Here is a 22,936-nt window from a genome sequence, read left to right as displayed (position 1 = left end):
ATTTCCAAGTTTCCTGTTACTGTTTCTCCGTCCTCACTGAGCAGTGGCCCACCGTGTCCTTGGTCTTCCTCTTGCTTCTAATGTATTGATAAAAAGTCTTCTTGTTTCCTTTTATTCCCATAGCTAGTTTGAGTTCATTTTGTGCAAGCTCTGATTCTCAAGTATGGTTTGGCTGCAAATTTCCCCCTCTCTCTGTGCGCCCTGGAAGGGGATGTAGAAAGGAAAGACTTTTAGCCTAACTGCTGTGAGAATTGGCTAGAATTAGCTCCATTAGGGAAGCTATTTCTCCATCTGGCAGTCTGATTTGTCAGAGCAGGGGAGACTGAAGGAGGATTGATAAGGACGGGGGGGGTCATAGGGACAGCTAGAGTGAAGAGGCTGATCAGGGCCTTAGCTTGGGAACCAGGGAAAGAGCGACAAGGCAGAATGTCTGGAGACTCAGAGAGACTGCGTTAAATAATGGAAGTACGCTGCAAAAGAACAAAAATGTCACCCTCCAAAGTGAAAATAAAACTGTTATGGTAAACCATTTTATTTATAAGTATTTATTTTTAAAACGACCTTATTTGTAGTGTGAAACTGTATGAAATTTCATGTGTGTGTGACATTTGAAATGGTTATGTTAGAGGGATCTGAAAGTAAATTAGAATCTCTGGAAATCTCTTCCAGACATCTGAATGGAAGTCTCTAAAGAGTGAGTAAAATACCTATAAAATTAAAGTTTATCCTCTTTGAATTAGTCCACATTTGAAATTGATTTTGGTGAATTGTCCTTCTTAATTAGAGGGGCAGCCATGATACTTTCATAATATGTATTTTTGAACATTTCTGTATGGCCTTGCTTTTTAGATTTTAAAGTATGTATAGTAGCTGGATTATAAAGTATGTATAGTAGCTGTGTCTAAATGATCAAGAGTGCCTTAATCTGTAAATGCAGTATTCTTGTAGCCATACTCAGGTTTTTATTTTTTCAGCTAAGCAGGTTTTAAATAATGATTTTAAAAGAAAAATAAAATCTGGATTGTAGGGACAGAATAGCACAATGAGAAAAACTGTGGAAATGTTGAATTTTTTATTGATTTAACACATTTTTTGTTTATTTACATCACTGAATACTTTCATTATAAAAGAGAATTATGAATTTATCTTTACCCCAATTAAAAAAAACAAAAATCGATAGTTTTGAAATGGTAACAGATAGTGTCAAGTGAATAAATTTATACTGTCTCCTCTTTACATGTACAATCTTTATGTCATCTTTAAATCATGCAGTTATGCTGCTAAAATGTATGATAGACAATAAAAGAACTTGATTAGAGGGTCACTGAGAAAAATTACTAAAGTATGTATAATTCAGGTAACTAAGGTAGCTCATCCTAATGCTCTTGGGGAGGGGGAAGCCAATTTTCAGGCTTGTCTGCTATTGCTAGCAACAGAGACGCTGGAGTCAAGGAGTTAATAAACTATTGGAAAATGGTCATCTTGCGTGAGTGGTTTAAACCAGAGATTTGGTTAGTTTACTTGTCTGTGTGATTCTCTAGCCACTTAGTAGTAGCTTCATATCTGTAACTCATTTAAAAAAGTACATTCATGCCTTGTCTATGTAAAGTTATACTCTTTGACTTGTCTAAATGTAATTTCTTTTTAAAAGAGGGAAAATGTTATTAACATTGTAAAATTAATGTCTTGACTTGTGCTGTTCTTCAACTAGGACGTCATTATGGAGCAGTAACATGTGAGGGATGCAAGGGATTCTTTAAAAGAAGCATACGAAAGAATTTAGTTTATTCATGCCGAGGAGCAAAAGACTGTGTTATTAACAAACATCATCGAAACCGATGTCAGTACTGTAGGCTGCAGAGATGCATCGCATTTGGAATGAAACAGGACTGTAAGTATAAGTAAGATTTATAAATCTGGTCGGGGGGTGTGTGTGTGTGTGAGAGAGAGATAAAATCAGGCATATATATATATAAAATATAGCACGCATTCATGACAGGGTTTGTGCTATGGAGAATATACTGTTACATATGCATGCAAATCAGGCTTTACCTTCATTACTGTTATGAAATAGTTAGATCAGCTTCTCCTTAAAGAATTGTTAGTCCAGTGTGACTCAGACTCTGAATTTTGGCAGTTTGTCAAAGATGAAATTACCTTAAAAACACACAGAACAGAGTAAATAAGAATGAAGTGTTGTTCCTAGGCAGCAGGCATCCATTTTCTGTGATAAATTGTCTGGTTGTAAATTTAGCAGCTGAAGAAATTTTGAATAACTCCATCCTCCCGTCAGTTCGTCCATCAGTTGTGGTAGCAGCAGTTTCTATACCCTACCTAGTTTGCCCAGCAGAAGAAGGTATCTCCCAGGCAGAGGTTAGCAGGCACATATGACTTAATTCTTGCAGATCTAAGTTCCTTTTTAAAATTTCCTTTTGCTGGCAGATTTTAATTATGTACATGCTCAAAGACAATGTAATTTTAAAAGTTACGGATTAATGTGACCATGTTTATTTTTTAATCCTTTCTTTTTATGACTTTTATGGTCTCACTACCCTAAAATAGTCCCACAAATGGAATCTCAAACTTGTATTAAACATAACGTATTTATATGTAGCGTGTAATGCTATAGTCCGTAGGGGGTAAATGGCTTTAAAGTGGCCAGGTGCATTGGTGCCTATTTTAAATTATGCATTGGGTTGAACTTACAGGTTACTGGGCTGGGTCACCACACTCTTCCACTGTGTAACTCCCTTGAAGTAAATGGAGTTACACCATCTTAAAATTCATGTAACAGAGAGGAGAATAAGACCCTCCATATTTTAAGGCATTCCATCTCGTAAACATTTTTAATATGTGTTTTGATTTTGCAATGACCAAACTAAATTCGTTGTAAGTATATAAGTAGTTATTTCCTCATAAGGAGAAGTTCTCCCTTTGAGTTCTTAAAATGAAGTTGTGTAAGTAAGTTTCCAGTTGGCTTTGTTGTTTGGAGTCAGATTTCCCCATGTGGTAGAACATTTCCAGTTTATTTTAATGATGCAATATTTGTTTGCATGGAACCAAGAGGTTGAGTAATTGTGGATTAAATTTCCAGAAGGAGCATAAAAAAGAGACAGTATGACCACTTCCCTAACTGGGAGGGAACATGTGGGCTTAGTAGACAAAAGCAGATAGACTGAGACAATATGAAGCAAAAAAGCCTTCCTGTGAGGATCCAGACAGGTGAAAACTCCCAAAGGACCACTTTTAAATGTATGATGAAATTAAAATTATTATCCTTTATGTGTTTGACCTTCAGTCTTTTACTCCTTCAACATAAAAACAAGTGTGTTTATTTATCCAGAGTCATAGCTAATGATTTTTATGCACTTTTATTAGTCAATATAGCGTCTATATAAAAACACAAATATATTAAACTGCAAGCTTTTTTATCAGTAATTGGAAAAACAGGACACAATTTCTTAAACACTCTTGTTTGTGATATCTCCATCTGACTGTTCGTGAATTTTGGGTTGTCACCTAATAGTTACACACCATTTTGTTAGCTGTTCAGTGCGAGAGGAAACCAATTGAAGTATCACGAGAAAAATCTTCTAACTGTGCGGCTTCTACAGAAAAGATCTATATCCGAAAAGATCTGCGCAGCCCACTTGCTGCAACTCCAACTTTTGTAACCGACAATGAAACAGCAAGGTACTTAAATAATGCTCAAGACTAATAGTTTCTTGATCTCAGAAACATCAGAAGACTAAAATTTGTACTTTTTTTTTCTTCAGATCAACAGGACTGCTAGAGTCAGGAATGTTTGTAAATATTCATCAGTCCGGAATAAAAAGTGAGCCTACGGTGCTTATGACACAAGATAAGGTATGTGATGACATGAATAAAATCCTAAGGCTACATCTACAGTACGAGCTAGAGGTGTGATTCCCCAGCTTGCATAGACATACTGCTGCCTGCTTTCACTGAACTAACGTAAGTGTAAACGGCAGCGTATCTGTAGTAGTACAAGTAGCAGCAGTGAAGGCATGACCCAGCTGTGTCAAGTACGGACACACCTTCCTGTAATTCTTACCTGTTTTAGAAAACCTGAGACATAAATGAAAAAGAAAATTGCTGGCTGTAGAACTTATTCCTCTTGCAGAAGACTTTTTTTTTCTAGTATTTTGGACTCTGAGCACAGCAGGCTTTTTTCCTTTTTGTGCTGACTGGTTGGTGAACTTGGGCCAGCCACTTTCCTACTTGGACTCGCAGTGTGTTATCAAATTTCTTACCCACAGGTTTTTGGATATTGTCTCTGAATCACACATCTTTAATTGCATTTCTGCATTCACATGCTGATTATTTGAAAATATAAATAAGGTTGGGTGACCTGGAATCCCTTACCAAGGTAGCTATGGCTCTTATCTGAATGCATTTCACAAATACCTTTAGTAGTAGCATTCTCTCTGAACCATGTATCCTCTCACAAAACTAAGTACTCTTTCAGAATTCACGACATAGTCTTTGGGGTGGAAAAGGAACTATAGTTTCTTAAATTCATCTGCAGATGTTGACAGCACTGGACAATGTAGGGGTGTGGTGGTTAACGCGCTTCTTCAGTGTTGCGTGAAAGGCAGGTGCAATACCTCTGGGCTGGCAAACCAGGGTGGTGATCCTGAAAGGAAGCCAGAGGGTGTGTTCCAACTATAGGGGGATCACACTCCTCAGCCTCCCTGGCAAAACCTATGCGAGGGTGCTGGAGAGGAGATAACACCCGTTAGTTGAACCTCAGATCCGGGAGGAACAATGTGGATTCTGTCCTGGTTGTGGAACAACAGACCAGCTAGTTGCTGTCTCGCAGATATTCGAGGGGTCATGGTAGTTTGCTAATCTGGTCTATCTGTGTTTTATAGACCTGGAGAAGGCATATAACCACGTTCCCCAAGAGGTCTTGTGGGAAATGCTGCAGTCCCTCTGTTTTCAAAGTGAGAGTTGTGATCATATTCTTGGCATTAAGACAAGTTTGTTCAAGGGGATCATTGGACTCCACCAAAGGTGCATCTTGTCCCCACTCCTGGTCATGATTTTCATGGACAGGATGTCAAGGCACAGCTGAGCTGTGGAGTGTATCCACTACAAGTGGCATCTCTGGTGTTTTGCAGATGATGTCCTTCTTGCTTCTTCAGACTGTGATCTCTGACGCACACTTGAATATTTTGCTGCTGAGTGTGAAATGGTTGGGATGAGAATCAGCACTCTCCAGATGTGGGGAGGGGAGGAGCTGCCCTTAGTGGAAGAGTTAAAGTACCTAGGGGTTTTGTTCACGAGTGATGGTAAGTGGGAGCGTGAGATCAACCAGCAGATTGGTGTGGCAGCTACAGTGATGCAGACCCGGTACCAATCTGTGGTGGCGCAACGAGAGCTGAGTTCTTGGATGAAGCTCTCGTTTACAGGTTGATCTACATTCCCATTCTCACTTACAGTCATTAATTTTGGGTAATGACCGAAAGGACGACATTGCGGATACAAGCAGCAGAAATCAGGTTTCTCCGCAGGGAGGCTAGGCTTACTCTCCGAGACAGAGCGAGCGGCTCAGCTATTTGGGAGATCCTTGGAGTAGAGCCACTACTTCTCCAGATCAAGAGGAGCCAGCTGAGGTGGTTCAGGCACCTGATAAGGATGCCCCGTGGGAAGCTTCCTTTGGAACTCTACCAGGCATGTCCTACTGGGAAGAGGCCCTGAGGCCGACCAGGGACACACTGGAGGGATTTTATCTCCCGGCTGTCCTGGGAACTCCTCAGGAGGAACTGAAACCTGGTACAGAAGAAAGGGAGGTCTGGTCCTCCCTACTCTCCATGCTGCCACCATGACCCTCACTAGGAAAAGTGGCATAAAGGAAAAAGAAGTTGTTCCTTAAATTTAAACAAAAGACAGATCAGACAGCAATTCAGACCCATTACACGCTCAGTTGTTAAGAGATAACTAAACAACATGCCTCTTCCTTGTGGATTTTTTTAGCCTGATTTTTCTCTGTTCCCATTTTCATCTGAGTTCTGTTGGTTTATTCATTTACTTTTTTCTTTCTTCAACTGATGTCCAATTTCCTTCTTCTGTTCTCATGCACTTTACCCTGCTTGCTGCATCTGGCAAAGGTCTAGTCAAAAGACTTCCCTTAACAGACAGGTCAGTGAAAACAAGAGTATGAATAAGTAATTAAATAAAACGTGGCATACTTGAGAGGACAGCTTTGTTTTTGCCTGCAAGTGTGCATGCTCTTTTCTTAAAATGATTTTTAATGGGGAAAAGGTTGCTTGCTGGCCGGCTGCCTACCTTAAGCTACTGGCTACCTTGTGGGCTATTTAACAGCAAAATCAAGAAGTAAAAAGAGAGTATATCTTGTTATAGTGGTATGGCTTCTCTGCATGGCTAGGCTGACATGACTTCTCATCCATTCCTTCTTCATAAACATCCTCCCTCTACTTCTGATCGGCTTACAAAACTGCAGAACATACTAGGGAAGTTTTACAAATGAAATCCAGAAAAGATCATATTCAGTTACATACCCACTGGCACTTGGGCTATTTGAACAGTGACTCATGGTGGTAGAGACAATAATTGTTATTTATTAGCTACAGTTTTACAATTAATCTGTAATTTATCTAGAGGATCACAGTGATGGGCAGAATACAAATAGAATAATAAATGAAACTACCCTGAATTGTGCACCCAATTTTCCTGCAATTTTTTTTTTTACATTTTAATATATATGTGCTAGTTTCACCACTTTCCCCGTATTTTTCATCTTTTTCTGCTCTGTATATTCAATTTAGACTCTGCACCATTCCAATGCTGTGTTGTACATCATACCAGATTCTATATATATGTACTATTTCTGTTTTGGTTACACCAAAGAAGAGTTTGCTGAAAGTAGCTTACTACTGCTTCTAATTATTCTCAGTAACTAGATGCAGTGTGTGTAGAAATTGTGTTAATATAACATATATGGAGGCCCTGTCTTCTATAGAAGAGTGACCCGTTGCTGACCCCAGGAGGATTAGTGGGTAACAAGATTGTTGTAATGAGCCATAAATCCAGAGTCTTTTTTAGTGTCTAGTTAAGTAATGCATTTAAGCTCCCAGGTTCATCTTCGAAGGTGTTGTGCAGGTTTTCTTTGAGGTAGAGGACTGAGGTCAGATATGGAGTGATCGTTTTATGAGACATGTTCACCCGCGGGAGATGAGTGTTCTTTGCTTTTCTCATTTTTCTGTGTGAGCTCATTTGAGAGCATAGCAATTGTCTCATTCTTCTTCGAGTGATAGTTCCTATTGTATTACACTGATGGTTTACACATGCTCACCATGCATCTGGAGCCGGAGAATTTAAAAATGGTAGTGTCTGTTGGTCTGCGCATGCACCCTTGCCTCACCTTAGAGTTTCAGTTGAGCTGTTCTGTGTGTGGAGGTAGTCAATCTATGGAATTAGTGCATCACCCACAAGATCCTGCTATCTGCAGCTTATCTTCTGGGGACTCAGAATGTGATTGCAGACTCTCTCAGCTGCAGATTTGTGTCTGATCATGAATGGAAACTCCATAACACTGTAGTAAGCAACATCTTGGTTCCTACCAAGCCAAATAGAACTGTTTTACCTCCTGGGCCCAACAGAAAGAGCTTTTCCCAGAGGAAGTGGAGAGTCCTCTTCTTTTAGATTACCTCGCATTCTTAAAAACACTGGGGCTCACCCTCAAAGCCCGCCTAGCAGCAATTAGTGCCTTCCACCCCAGCCCCCTCCATGGAAAGGCACTGTGTATTTACACACTCATTGAGTGCTAGGTTTGGAAAGATCTCATCAGAACTTTCCCACGTGCACAATCTGTCAATCCCCAGTGGAACCTCAGCCTCGTTCTATCAACACTAATGAAAATGCTCTTTGAGTCACTGGGTTTGCTTTATGTCCCTTTTTTCAATCCCAAGTTTCTACCAAAGGTTGTATCCCAGTTTCGTCTGAATTAACCCATCCACTTACCTGCTTTCTTTCCAAAGCCTCATACCTCGGAAGAGGAATAATGACATCACTCCTTCGACCTCCAGCAGGCTTTGACCTTCTAACTGCAGAGGTCAAGACTGATCAGGAAGTCTCCTAGATTGTTTATCAGTGTAGTGGAGAGATTTAAGGGGCATACAGTCTCTACACAGAGAATCTCCAGTGAATTTTGGGTGCATCGCACTATGTTATGAGTTGTCAGGACTGCCTCCACCCATGGAGTTGAGAGTCCATTTCACAAGAGCTCCGGGTTCAACCATGGCCACTCTCCATGAAGTGCTGCTTGCAGACACATGTAGAGCAGCCACATGGAGTTCAGTACATACCTTCACTACACATTACACTATGGTGCACAACTCTGTGAGGGATGCCTCATTTGGTGTGGCTGTCCTCCACTCAACCATCCCATCCTAATCCTTGCACCCTCCTCCAATTTAGGTACTGTTTGTTAATCACTCTCAGTGGAATACAATAGGGACCATAACTCAAAGAAGAAGAGGGGGTTACTTACCTGTAATTGGAGATTCTTTGTGTGGTCCTTACCTGGATTCCACTTCCCACCCTCCTTCCCCTCTGCTGCGGATCCCTTGGATTTGTGGTGGGAAAGAAACTAGAGACACGGTCGGTACACCCCACCCTTTATCACCTCATATGAAGCCATAAGGTGAGGCAGGGGCGCATGCGCAGAACAACGGACACTACTACTTTCAAATTCTCTGGCTCAGAACACGTGCTCATGCATAAACCCTCATTGGAATACAGATAGGGACCACACATCTTGAAGAACCTCCAGTTAAACATAAGTAGCCTCCTCTTTCACCCATATAGTTGTAGTTAAGGTATTTAGTGCACTAGATGAGGTATACTACACATTGTGCTAGGCATGTATAGGACCCATGGGTTTTGTAAGGAGTGTTGTGGGAAGTATTGATCATCATAGCAGTGTAGCTATGTATGAAGGTTGTGCATCTGTTGCTCTGGCAGGGTCTGGTGCTGCTTTGAATGTGTTTGTCCTTGTCTATTGGGAGCTTGCTTTTGACGATGATCTTGGTGACATTTGGGAATTGTTTGAAGGCCAGAAGAGGGGGTTCAAGAAAGATTTATTTCAGGATGTGGTCCCCATTGAGTTATGGTTTAATGAAACCCTGTATGGGCTCCAGTGTGGGAGACAGGGGACAACTAGGGGTGTGTGGGCAGAGGGTGTCCCCCCACCAGATATTGAAGCAAATTCTCTTGGGGCATATCCCTAATATCCTGGGACCAACATGGCTGCAACAGCACTGCAAACAGACCAAAAAGCAAGTCTCAAGAAAGCTTTCTGCAGTTGTTCTGAAAAATTTGGCCATAGTGTAGACTGTGAAAATTCAAATGCTGAACTAGTTTAAAAAAATGTGTGACAGAAACAAATGGGATTTATAAAGCTGAGAAATCTTAGGCACTGTGCAGTTCAACAGTGTGAAATACCAGTAATTTCGCCGAGTGAAGCAAGGTCTTACACTCAACTTGATGTTTGCTATGTTGCTGAAGCTGTATTGGTCCCAAGATATACCTTGTCACTCAACTTGATGGTATTTCTCATCAAGTTGGATGCAGCGCAGTAACCTTTGAATGTTGCATCCAGTCATTTTGGAGAATATACTAGGTAGGCATCAATGGACAAAATCCTATTGATTTTGGTGAAAATTGAGGAACTGAAAGAGGGAAATGGGGGGATACGTAGAGCCCCTTGCATCTGGTTATCAGACTCAGCAACTTTACCACTTCTATAGTTGTCCAGAGATCAAAGAACTGATTGATGGCAGCCATTAACACCTTCCAGCATAAAAATCTCAGCTCTTCCCATCCTCCCAGTACAGTTTAACAAGTTGACACCCTTAACGACATGTCTCCCAGACAGAATTTTTTTTAAATACTAATGGGGATAGGGTGGCAAAGAGGGGCACCCAGCCACCCTGGCTGGTGGGAAGGGGGACAAGAGGCAGGGCAGTGGGGGACCCTAGCATAGGGATGGTTACAAGGAGTTCCAAAATTAGGAGGAGCTGGGAGGATGGAACACCACACGGAGCTTGTGAGGGGAATTGAAGGGATGCAAGGAGCCCCTAGTGTGTGCAATGAGCTTGGCCTAAAGAAACTAGTAAGTGTGCCTGTCCCGCATCCCCTCCCTCCCACAGTTAAGAATAATTTAAAAGCAGCAGGTCTTTCCATAATTATTGTTGCTTTTTGGAGTACTGTTCCCATAAAAATACATGTCAACTACTAGTAAAAGTTCATTTTTGAAAAAATTGTTTCAAAATTAACATGTGCCACCTCTAATTTCTTCATTTTAATTAATCTGTTACTGAAAGCAACTTAGTTTTCATGGGTTCTGTTTGCAATTCCATGTCTTCTTTTGTTAGTGTGAAAGCTGAATTTTTTCCTTTACAAAGTCAGGTTTTGTCAGTGTGAAAGGATTAAAGCTATCCTTTTTCCCCCCCTAGGTTGAGACCTGTCAAGGGGATTTAAGCACACTGGCAAATGTGGTAACATCATTAGCAAATCTCAGTAAATCCAAAGACATGTCTCAAAGTAGTGCTGAGCTGTCTATGATTGAAAGTTTAAGCAATGGAGATACATCATTGTCTGAACTTCATCAAGAAGAGCAAGCAAGTAGTGATGTTACCAGGTAAGGCGTGCTACAATATTTAAATTTTAAATATAATTCTTTTTGGTAATCTCACTCAAAGCTTACACAATCGAACAACGCAGACAGTTCTTCAGTAAAAATCATTACAATAACATACTGAACTTGTGATGAAGAATAACCATACAGAAGATGCTAATTGAGTTGTGAGTAAAATTTTTGCAGTGAAGTTCCATTTAGAAATAAATATAAGTAAATTATATTTGTGTTTGGAAAGAATTTAAATGTAACGTTGGTGGCTGATTTATATTCCCATGATTGTCATAAGTAGTAGGCCTTGGCCCATATAGTATATACTATATACTCTTTTAATACTTTGTTCCACATAGGAAAATGTATTGTTCATAAGTCCCATCTACACGGGTAACTGAACATTGACAACTCCAGTTCAGTCACCTGGAATGCTCATAAAGTACTTTCTGTCCATAGAGAAGTGCTTCATAGATTTTTTCAGTATTATTACAATGGCATTCACTCAGAGTACGTCTTACAAATCCTTTGCCTGCATTGGTTTTAATTTGAACCTTTTCAGTACTAATGTAGGTAGGATAAGTAGGTAGTACAGCGGTGCTGGTCCAATTAATCCTTCGACCACAATCTTGCCCACCGTTTCAGCTCAGGCATTTACAGAACAGCAGCCAAGGTAGTATACATTCACTACATACTGTCCATCCTGTATGCTCAGGGCCAAAAATTACTATATTACATCAATGTAAATTTGGAGTAAATCCATTGGGATAAACTAGTCTAGCTCCAATTAATGCAGCTGAGGATCTGGCCCCTAGGCTTTTGTTTGCTTTACTCTGTATTTACTCTGTTGTTGCAAGCAGAATTTATGTACACCTACCTCTTTCAGTATCTTATCTAATTCCCATTGAAGTCAATGTGTCTCTTTCCATTGACATCAACAGGAACCTTATAGGGCCCTCAATCTGTATACCATATGAGACAAGACTTTGGAGAATATAATAGTTTATGATAATGTTCTTCAAGACCGTAATGTACAAATGCACAAGGGAATAGAAGTAAGATAGCACAGACAACCTTGACATTTCCTTACACTTTTCAGTGCCTAACTTTGCACCCTTTAATGTTCTTGTATGTATTTTTTTTTAAATTGCAATGTATATAGTAAAAAGAACAGAACTACTTCTGGCACCTTTTTTTTACTCTTGCTGATGATAGCTCATCTCAATTGATTAGACTCTTCCTGTTAGAATGCATATTTCCACCTTTTCATGTTCTCTGTATGTATAAATATCTCTTATCTGTGTGTTCCACTCTATGCATCCGAAGAAGTGAGCTGTAGCCCATGAAAGCTTATGCTGAAATAAATTGTTAGTCTCTAAGGTGCCGCAAGTACTCCTGTTCTTTTTGCGGATGCAGACTAACATACCTGCTACTCTGAAACCAATCTACATAGTGTATATTAATGAGCAAGATGGGAGAGCTTTGACCTTACTTAATACATCGTTCCCTCTCATAAGTCATCAAAAGGGAATTTCCCTTCAGATAATGCATATTAGAGGAAAAATCGTTTCAAATGTAAAATTGAAACTTTGATCGAAGGCCATGTCTACCCTAGAAAGCTTTACTTGGTAGCATTTCTGCTGGCATGCAGCTGCCAACATGGCAATTTCAATAGAGCACTTGCACACTTGACTGCCTTTAACGGTGCAGTGCATCCTCACAGTGAGAGATTGAATCAGCAAAAGTGCTTTGCATTGTGGGTTGGCATCCAAATGTGTCCCATGCTACCATCAGCACATTGCCTTCTGGGATATTTTGGAAGGGCGTTGTAGGATACCAGCACTCCTCTAAAGGAATTGTGGGAGCTCAAGGCCAAGTTTCCACAGTTCCTTCTGTTCTATCCCATAGATGTCTTGTTTCGGGCCATTTTAAAAATATTCTCAGTTCCTCATGCTGGTTTTCAGTCTTTCTGCCATCTTGCTGGCAGAAGTATGGATGCTGAATAGATCAGTAGAGTTTTCATGTCTATTTTAGAGACAGGTGCCTGGTTCTTCTGTATTCTTCAACAACTGTCACAGCAGCTGGCTGTGCAGCTATAAAAATGAGAAAACTGAGGGGAGGGAAGATGCAGACAATGAATGAAAATGTGTGTGCTGAAGGTATTTACTAACCAGCTGCACGTGGTAAAGTGATGCTTCTGGATCCATGAAATGAACACCGAGTGGTGGGATTGGATTGTCATGCGGATCTGGGTCAATCAGCAGTATCTGCAGAGCTTTTGGATGCAGAAGGCCACATTTCTGGAGTTGTGGGTCAAGCTCATCCCAGCTTTGCAGCAAAGAGGAAAAACGGGGGCTGACGCGCTATGGAAGCTTGCAACCTCAGATTGCTATCAGCTGAGGGGCTACCTGTTTACTGCTGGAAAGTCTATGGTGGGGCCTGTCATCTTCCAGGTGTATAAGGCCAGTAAGCATGTTCTGTTGTACAGGATTATGACTATGGGCAATGTACTGAAAATAATAGCTGGATTCAGTGCAATGGGCTTCTCAAACTGGTGAGGCAGTAATAGGGAACACATCCTGATTCTGGGCACCCCGCCCTTACTTCTGAGTACATAAACGGAAAGAGAGATTTTTCCCTAGTTATGGAAGCACTAGTGGTTCACTGGGACATTAACATAGGATGGTTAGGGAAGGTGCATAATCCTCACATTTTTAGGAATATAGTCTATGTGCAGAGACACTTTTTTTCCTGGACTAGCACATTCACGTTGGTGGGGTTGCGATGTCAACTGTGACTCTCAGAGACCCGTCCTCCTCTTTGCTTCCCTGGCTCATGAAAACATACACTGGGAACCTGGACAGCATCAAGGAAAGATTTAACTGTTGTCTGAGCTGGTGTACAATGACTGTTGAGTGTGCATTTGGTAGATTGACAGGATGCTGGAGATGCCTTATGACTAGGTTGCATGTTATGTTTTTCCTAGTATTTGTGAAGCAAAGGGAAACATTACCAGCAAGGTGGAGGGGGGAAGATGGAAAGACTGCTGATATTGAACAGCTCGACAATTACCAGAGCCCATCAAGGTCTTGTATGGCTAAGGGGGGGTCTCAAAAGCGCATTTTAACTGTGCACCCCATAATCCCAGTGTGGTGGTTTGTGTTAATTTGTCACTTAATAATTAAAGTGTACTTGGCATGTATATTAATTTTAAATGAATTCTGAATGAATTTTATGAATCCAGTGATAGAGGTCACAAAGCTGCTTTGCAAGACAACATAAATCTTGATTTTTGCAAAACAAAATTTTGAACAGTAATAAATAACAAATGTGGTTCTAAGAACATTTAAAACCATTTTAAAAGAAAGTGCAAGATGCTGACCGTTCTTATATGAATCACAGACCAGTGTGCATACAGTCATAGAAATACTCTTTATTTTCCACTGGCGTTGAAAGCAAGGGATTACTGTGACATATTATGCTGATGCCTTGGCGAGGGAGTATTTATGGGCCAACCTGTGGAAACAGAATTGTCCATGTAATGCAGTGGCTGGTGGGGTTTATAACACTTTATAGCATCTTCCTTTGCTCTCTCAGGAACTGCATGTCTTGGTGGAGTTACCTATGCAGCTCCTCATACTTGTGCCTTTCCTCCAGCATGCACTCCCTCGACTTTCTTGTCTTGTGGGCTGCATGCTCTGGGCTGCTGAGGAGATCTGAGCATGTTCTCCCCTGTCTTCCTGATCGAGGTCAGTCTTTTAGCAGGTGTGAAGGGGGCCACTCTCAGTGATATCCCAGCTGAAGCTGCTGATAAACAAGACACTCAGATATTGTTAGAGTTAAAAGGTTAGCAGGTAGGAAATAAATGAGACAATTGCCTAAAATGTTGCCATAACGATATTCATGAAAGTATGAAATGGGTCAGACTTGCTTTAGGACAGTTTAGCAGCATGGTGAGTATATTGGGGGCACTTTTCAAACCTGTAGCCATGAAGGGTTGGGGGATGGTTTTCCCTATGTCTTGGGTAATACATGTAGGGATAGTGCAGTAAATATTGCTAAACTTATTACAGGCAGTTGTGATTCTGGCTGATGTATCACTCATGAGGGTACCAAAGGCCCCGAGGAGGTAACTGCTCAAGGTCCATATGCTGCCATCCTCTTCACACCAACACTGCTGCAGGAGCTTGTTATAGGGTGGCATGGAAAAGTTTCCTATCATGGTGGAAGAAACAAAGCATCCCTCCTGAGAAATGTTCAAGAAAAATTTAAATCCTACAGTACCTGAAAACGTTGTTGAGATTGTGCCAAATGATAAGAGATTTGTTCCAAGATCAACCAAAAACTCCAAAAGAGGAGAGGATAGTCACTGCTGCCTAGCTTCTGCAAAATCAATTCAAAGCCAGACCCCATAAGCCAGCAATAAACCATCTCTCCCTCTTTCTACCCCTGAATTCAAGCACCACATGCAAATAATTGGTTTTTCATTTGAATTCTAAGATTGAAATACCACAGCACTGCATTTTTCTTGTTGATATTACCTGTTAACCATCCAATTTTAGTCAGAAAAAATCATATAGTCTGAATAAATATTTACTGGATTGCTTCTAAGGATTATTTTAAATGTTCTGTGTATTTGAATTGAATGCTCAAGTGTTGGTTTCACTACATTTTATTTTCCTGCTTGCAGTGCATCAATTTATATTACTAAAAATCTGTCCACCCTGGCAAAAGGATACATGTGGGAAAGTTTTTGTGTTGCTTATTTTATAGTGTTCTCTCTTGTTTTTTGCCTATGACTGCCAGTGCATGTTGTTCAAATAAACTGTTTACTTCAAAAGGCTTCCTTTGTTTCTTGCCTGCATATGTTCAGCCACCAGTTTTAGAGGCAGGGATGAGGGAGGGGAGTTCCAAAACCAATTAATAAAGTTTTTTTTAAAAAGTGCAGTATACCTACCTGAGCTTCTTGCCCCTTTCTCAATGGGTTCTTCCTCTTGGTGAGTCAGGGTTAGGTTTAGCAGGCTCTTGAAGAGCTCCTTGTTCTATTCAGGGATTGCATCTTCCACATCCCCCTCCACTGTGAACTTTTCATCGCTGTGTATTGCTGGGGTTCTTTCTTCTGGGTCTTACGAGGTGTCTGCTGTCACTCGAAGGATTGTCTGCCCAGTATGGCACCCAGTGCCCCATAGTTGCAGCAGGTGTGGGAGGGAGCTCCAGATTTTCCGTTGGCCTTCTTTGCCTATTGGTGGTAGGACTGCTGCAGTTCCTTCTTTGCCCACCATTGCTGCTTTTCCCTGTCATAGCCAAGGTTTTGCATCCCTTCTGCAATGTCTGAATAATCTTTATTCCTGCAGCAGTTCCGCAGATGGGTTTGCACTGCTTTTTCTTTCCATAGACTGAGGAAGTCCAGGACTTCTTTCTTAGAACAGGCTGCAGCGCAAGCTTGCCTGATTCCCTCCCCCCATGCTCCCGTTAGCTGCAGCTTTACCATATGCCTTACCTATGTGTGAAGGCAGAAAAGGTGGGCCAGTAGGAAGAGAAGCATTTCCAAAACATGCTGAAGATTTTAAAAGGGAGTGGACTTTGATCACTGTGACCTTCAGGCAGCAGAGTTCACAACTGGGACCAGAACAGTGACTGTGGCAGGGAAAGGGTCATTGTGGGATTGTTTCTGGAGGACTGTTTGTACCAGTACAGGTAATGCAGCATCCACACGGGCATTATATTCATAGAACTGTGTCAGTACAGGATTTATGTTGTTTTGTGGGACGTGATTTAACTTGACTAATAGAAAGCCTAGGTTTTATTGACAGGACTTAGAATTGAGCATGAATTCACCCAAACATGAGTTAACATAAGGCAAACTTTACTGGTAAAACTTAGTAGTGTAGATCAGGCCTAAATCTCACATAACTTCCTCCAAATATTACACAAACTTATTCTAAGAGACTCCTAAATATTTGTTAAAGAAAGTGAGAGTGAGGCCTTTCAAGAAGGCAAACTGATTTTCTAGTCATTTGTTCTTTCTGTATCTTCTGTTGTGTGTGGTACTCACAGATACAAAATATAATCTTTACTTTCCTGCAGTAGATTTAAGCTACACTTTAAAGTGCCTGTGTCTAATGCCCTTTATGTTACATTCTTCCCTACTGCTTGATTAGATCTATATAGCCATCCGTGAGTGAGGGAGATGGAAAGGAACTGAAATTACTTAGAATAAAGGAAATCCATACTATGCGTAAACAACTCAGAACACACCTTGTCTTATTTAATGAGTTATGATTTCATTTTTTTTGTCCACACTAAAAATTTATTCTAGACATTTCTTTGGAACTTTATCTTGCAGTCCTTACTCATGCTAGTAAATGTTGGAGATGATGAGGCTTCCTGCATGAACAAGGGCTACAGGACTGGTCTTTGGGGCAGGGGTTCTCAAACTGAGGGTTGTGACCTCTCAGGGGGTTGCGAGGTTATTACATGGGGGGGTCGCGAGCTGTCAGCCTCCATCTCAAACCCTGCTTCAGCACCAGCATTTATAATAGTGTTAAATATTTTAAGAAGTGTTTTTAATTTATAAGATGGATTGCACTCAGAGGCTTGCTGTGTGAAAAGGGGTCACCAGTACAAAAGTATGAGAACCACTGCCTTAAGGTATGTCTACACTGTGATTAGACACCCACGGCTGACCTGTGCCAGCTGACTCAGGGTTCAGGGCTGTGTAATTACAGTGTAGACATCCAGGCTCAGGCTGGAGCCTGGCCTCTAGGACCTTGTGAAGTAAGAGGGTCCCAGAGCTCAAGCTGGAACATCTACACCTGCAATTAAAGAGTCCCACAGCTTGAGCATTGGGATCCTAGCCAGCTGGCACAGGCAGCCATGGGTGTCTAACTGCTGTGTAGACATATCCTTAGGGGGTAAGGCTTGTAAAACTTGGCTTATTGTTGCAGAAGGAGTTGCAGTGTAGGAAGGAAAAGGATTTCCTTGGAGATAAACATTTAATGTATGAATATTGAAGCCTTATTTCCTTTTCTAAAGAAAGGATGATGGTGCACACATTTCACCACTACGCAGCCCAAACTGAAGTGGGCAGGAAGGTTGAGGCAGATCAGAGAGCCTTTGGGACTGCTTTGGCTTGCTCTTCCTGACACCATGTCTGGCAGCAGTAGCGTTATTTAGCCCCTTCATATAGACAGATGTTTTGATAGGACTCTGTCTTTGCCTTTACTCTCCTCTTTGTGGCAGCTGCTCCATCATCTGCTAAGTATTTTGAATGGAGGGGTGAAGGCTGATTATTGTTGTGTTAGCTGCAGGGAGCCCTGAAAAGGATCCCAGTGGTGGCAGCCACTGGGCTACCGTTCCTCTCTCCTCTCCCCTCACCCTCACCCCGCTGCCAGAAGGAAGCCCCAGGTATCTGCTCCGTGGATGTTCTAGCAGGAGGCAAGGCTTAAGATTCCCAAGGATTCTATGCCCACAACCTTCTCCCTCATCTTCTCCATCCCCCAATATTTGTGTTTAAAATAATGCATGTAGCAGGCCAAGTAAGGTGTGGTGCTTTAGCGATTTTCAAATTGTCACACTGGGCAGCAAAATAGAATATATTTGGAAGTACAAGCCTATACAGACTCTGTCTAGACTGAAGCCTACACTGAGCCAAGATTTTACATTTTCCTTGCTTTTGCTGTATAATTTGACTGAACTTATAGATAACAATGTCTTCTGATAGGGCATTTGATACTCTTGCGAAAGCACTAAACCCAGGAGAGAATGCAGCATGTCAGAGCTCTGCAGAGACTGTTGAAGCCAATGTACATCTGATTGGTGGAGAAACAAGCATGAATATCGTTGAAATAGAGGGGCCGCTTCTCAGCGATGCACATGTAGCTTTCAGGGTATTTTATATGTTTTTAATGTTTTTAACTTAATAACCATTAAAACTAATTCCTTAGCCATTTTAAAAGTTCAAGAATTTGGTATGTACGTATTTGTTTATTTGTTTGAATTTCTTAAGGAATAAACCATGTGTACTGAAACACTGTCAGTCATGTTCTGAGGAATGCACTGCTTTTGTTCAATGGTTAGCTATTTCTTGTTCAGGAAAATTAATATCCCTCCTGTGTGTTTTTGCAGCACAGTTTATTATATAAACAGCACCGTTTGCTGCAATCTTCCCTGTAGCTTATTTCCCTCAAAATCAGTTTGTAATCGATGCTAGAGGATCTACAGCACTATGTAGTTACAAAAAAACAGAGATTTATAAGTATTACAGTATACTATACATACGAACTCTTGACATATGAGCCAAGCAAGCAGGATTTAGAACTGAGGCTCTGGACCTCATTTGTGACAGGATTTCTCCTTTGCTTACCTATCTCACTGCTTTAGGATATTAATTGACTTTAACCAAGCTCAGTGGTTTGAGCATTGGCCTGCTAAACTCAGGGTTGTGAGTTCAGTCCTTGAGAGGGCGATTTGGGGATTGGTCCTGCTTTGAGCAGGGGGTTGGACTAGATGACCTCCTGAGGTCCCTTCCAACCCTAATGATCTATGATTCTATGATTGTAGTTCTCTTGCCATTTTCCACAAGGTTTTTTGGGACAGGAGCCAAATACTTTGTATTTTTATTTCCACTTTATGAACCTATGGAGTTTCCTCCATCTTGTTCCTCTTCAGTTCATAGCTACCACTTGAGCAAATAAAAAGACTGCATATGTGAACATTTCAATACAGAGCATTGCATTGGACTTTGTCCTCTCCCACCAGCACACTCTTTGGTCACGCTTGTAAGTACAAATCTAATGCTAAACTTAGAACACGGTTTCTGCGTTTTAAAATAGTTATCTTAGTGAAAACTATTTTAATTCTATTAATTTTATATATATAATAGCCAATTATTAATCTCTGGAAATAGAACTACTGCATTATAATTAAATATCCATTTTGGGTCAAATCCTGCTGCCCTTACTCATGCAATAAACCTGTTGACTTCGATGGAACAATGTGTGAGAGTCACTTGGGAGGCGTGGCCATTTATGTTTAATGTGAGCATCTTGTTTACATGAGCAGTGCTAGGATATCAGGAAGTTTATATTTGCTGAATATCAGGTGTAGCATGTTAACATACTAAAAAAGTATATTTATTTGTAAAATAGTCATTTTAAAAACTACAAACCAAAGAATTTTTGTAAATATTTCCCCCCCTAAAACTAATAATTTTGGCAATCCCACTAATTTTTCAGGCCATTTATTCTACTCCTCTGGGGCAAGCTATGGAAAGGTATGATACCTCCCAATTTGTATTTTTTTTAATATGTATAGCTATAAGTGTAAGCAATTGCATCAAAATAATCCTGCTGACAGTGTTTCTTCTAAAGTATCAGTCTTCTCAAAAATGTATCAAAAGATTGCAATGTAATTTACTTGGGATATTCATACCTAAATTTTTCAAATATATGATCATCTTTATAAAATGTGGAATTCAAATAAATTTTCCCTGTTTCTTCAGTGCTCTGTAATTCTATACAAGTTTAACAATTGTGGCTAATATTGAACAAAGGCAGTCATGCAATTTATTTCAAGGCTGGATCTCATTCATATTATTTTAAAAATACACTACTTTCTTTTTTTCCTTGCAAGGCATTATGTCAAAGACTAGTTTTTTCTAATTAAAATTTTTAACAAGAAGTAAGATCACTAATTTTACAATTCCTTTTTGCATCAGCTCACCATGCCTTCTCCGATGCCTGAATACCTGAATGTTCATTATATCTGTGAATCAGCCTCCAGACTACTCTTTTTGTCCATGCACTGGGCACGCTCCATTCCTTCCTTCCAAGCTCTAGGGTGAGTGTTCAAACATTCTTTGATATAATCAATGGACTAAATAGACCATTTGTCCTGGAATATACTCTGATATCAAGGGAACATTGAAAAACATAATCCCAACTATACAAACAAAAAGATGGGGTCTAAATTAGCTGTTACCACACAAGAAAGAGATCTTGGCGTCATCGTGGATAGATCTCTGAAAACATCTATTCAATGTGCAGCAGCAGTCAAAAAAGCTAACACTAGGAACAATTAGGAAGGGGATTGATAATAAGATTGAAGCTATCATGCCACCATATAAATCTGTGGTACACACATACCTAGAATACTACGCGCAGTTCCAGTCTCCCCATCTCAAAAAAGATATACTATAATTGGAAAAAGTACAGAGAAGGGCAACAAAACTGATTAGTAGTATGGAACAGTTTTCATATGAGGAGAAATTAAAAAGACTTATGTTAGAAAAGAAACAACGCAAGGGGAGTTATGATAGAGGTCTATAAAATCATGAATATTGTGGAGAATGTGAATAAGGAAATGTTATTTACTCCTTCACATAACGGAAGAACCCAGGGTCACTGAATGAAATTAATAGGCAATAGGTTTAAAACAAACAAAAGGAAGCACTTCGCCATTATAAAGCACAGTAAACCTGTGGAATTCATTGCCGGGGATGTTGTGAAGACCAGGGTTCAAAAAAGAATTAGCTGTGTTTATGGATGATAGGTCCATCAATGGCTATTAGCAAAGATAGTGAGGGATGCAACCTTATACTCTGGGTGTCCATAAACCTCTGACTGCTAGAAGCTGGGACTGGACGGCAAGAGATGGATCACTGGATAAATTGCCCTGTTCATTAACTCTGAAGCATCTGATACTGATCACCTTGTCAGAGGATAAGATACTGGGCTAGATGGACCATTGGTCTGACCCAGTATGGTCATTCTTACAGTCTTGAATTAGGTTTGGATTATTGTCAACTTGTACTTTTGAAAAATCACATTTATATTGCTTTTTCAAAAATATCCCTGACAATATATCTAAACGATTAAATTAATTTGTAGAATTGATGAGTACCCTTCATTAGAAACATTAAGTGTAAAGTAGGCCTGTTGATTAATCACAGTTAACTCATGCGATTAACTCAAAAAAATTAACCGCAATAAATCTTAGTTTTAATTGCACTGTTAACACAATACCAATTGAAATTTATTAAATATTTTGGATGTTTTTCTACATTTTCATATGTAGTGTATTCTGTATTGTAAATGAAATCAAAGTGTATATTATTTTTTATTGCAAATATTTGCACTATAAAAATGATAAAAGGAATAGTATTTTTCAGTTCACCTCATACATGTACTGTAGATCAATCTCTTTGTCGTGAAAGTGCAACGTACAAATGTAGATTTTTTTTGTTGTTGTTGCATAACTGCACTCAAAACCAAAACAATGTAAAACTTAGAGCCTACAAGTCCACTCAGTCCTATTTCTTGTTCAGCCAATCACTAAGATAAACAAGTTTGTTTACATTTACAGGAGATAATGCTGCACTCTTCTTATTTACAGTGTCACCAGAAAGTGAGAACAGGCATTTGCATGGAACTTTTGTAGCTGGCATTGCAAGGTATTTACATATAGGCTAAACATTCGTATGTATGCCTCTTCATGCTTTGGCCACCATTCCAGAGGACACGCTTACATGCTGATGATGCTCATTAAAAAAATGTGCTAATTAAATTTGTGATTGAACTCCTTGGGGGAAAATTGTATATCCCCTGCTCTGTTTTACCTGAATTTTGCCATCTATTTCATGTTATAGCAGTCTTGGATGATGACCCAGCACATGTTGTTCATTTTAAGAACACTTTCGAGATACAGATTTCACAAAACGCAAAGATACCAATGTGAGATTTCTAAAGATAGCTACAGCACTCAACCCAAGGTTTAAGAATCTGAAGTGCCTTCCAAAATCTGAGAGAGATGAGGTGTAGAGCATGCTTTCAGAAAACTTAAAAGAGCAACTCTCTGATGCAGAAGCTACAGGACCCAAACCACCAAAAAAGAAAATCAACCTTGTGCTGGTGGCATCTGACTCAGATAATGAAAATGAATATGTATTGATCTGAAATGCTTTGGATTGTTATCGAGGAGAACTCGTCATCAGCATAGACGCATGTCCCGTAGAATAGTAGCTGAAGTATGAAGGGACATATGAATCTTTAGCACATCTGGCATGTAACATTTTCCAACACCGGCTACAACAGTGCCATGAGAACACCTGTTCTCACTTTCAGGTGACATTGTAAACAAGAAGCGGGCAGCATTATCTCCTTGAAAATGTAAACAAATTTGTTTGTCTGAGCAATTGGCTGAACAAGAAGTAGGACTGAGTGGACTTGAGTCTAAAATTTTACATTTATTTTTGCACGTTTT

At 40.1% G+C, this 22,936-nt stretch overlaps 1 protein-coding gene across 8 annotated transcripts in view; it reads left to right on the top strand.

The window, feature by feature from the left end:
* Positions 1–22,936, top strand: part of NR2C1 (nuclear receptor subfamily 2 group C member 1) — a 93,434-nt gene that overhangs the window by 56,856 nt on the left and 13,642 nt on the right. For 7 of the 8 annotated variants that reach the window (XM_075067048.1, XM_075067032.1, XM_075067038.1 and 4 more), the window contains 6 exons: positions 1,712–1,891; positions 3,546–3,693; positions 3,777–3,867; positions 10,503–10,687; positions 18,399–18,564; positions 20,394–20,515. In XM_075067048.1, coding sequence (XP_074923149.1) covers positions 1,712–1,891; positions 3,546–3,693; positions 3,777–3,867; positions 10,503–10,687; positions 18,399–18,564; positions 20,394–20,515 — 892 coding nt within the window. The remainder of the gene's footprint in view (positions 1–1,711; positions 1,892–3,545; positions 3,694–3,776; positions 3,868–10,502; positions 10,688–18,398; positions 18,565–20,393; positions 20,516–22,936) is intronic. The other variant, XM_075067050.1, reaches the window with a different exon arrangement.

The sequence above is a fragment of the Chelonoidis abingdonii genome, chromosome 1, assembly GCF_003597395.2.
Source record: "Chelonoidis abingdonii isolate Lonesome George chromosome 1, CheloAbing_2.0, whole genome shotgun sequence".
NCBI classification, from domain to species: domain Eukaryota; kingdom Metazoa; phylum Chordata; order Testudines; family Testudinidae; genus Chelonoidis; species Chelonoidis abingdonii.
The sequence above is the reverse complement of the archived record's forward strand: the minus strand, read 5'-3'. Positions and strand labels throughout refer to the sequence as shown.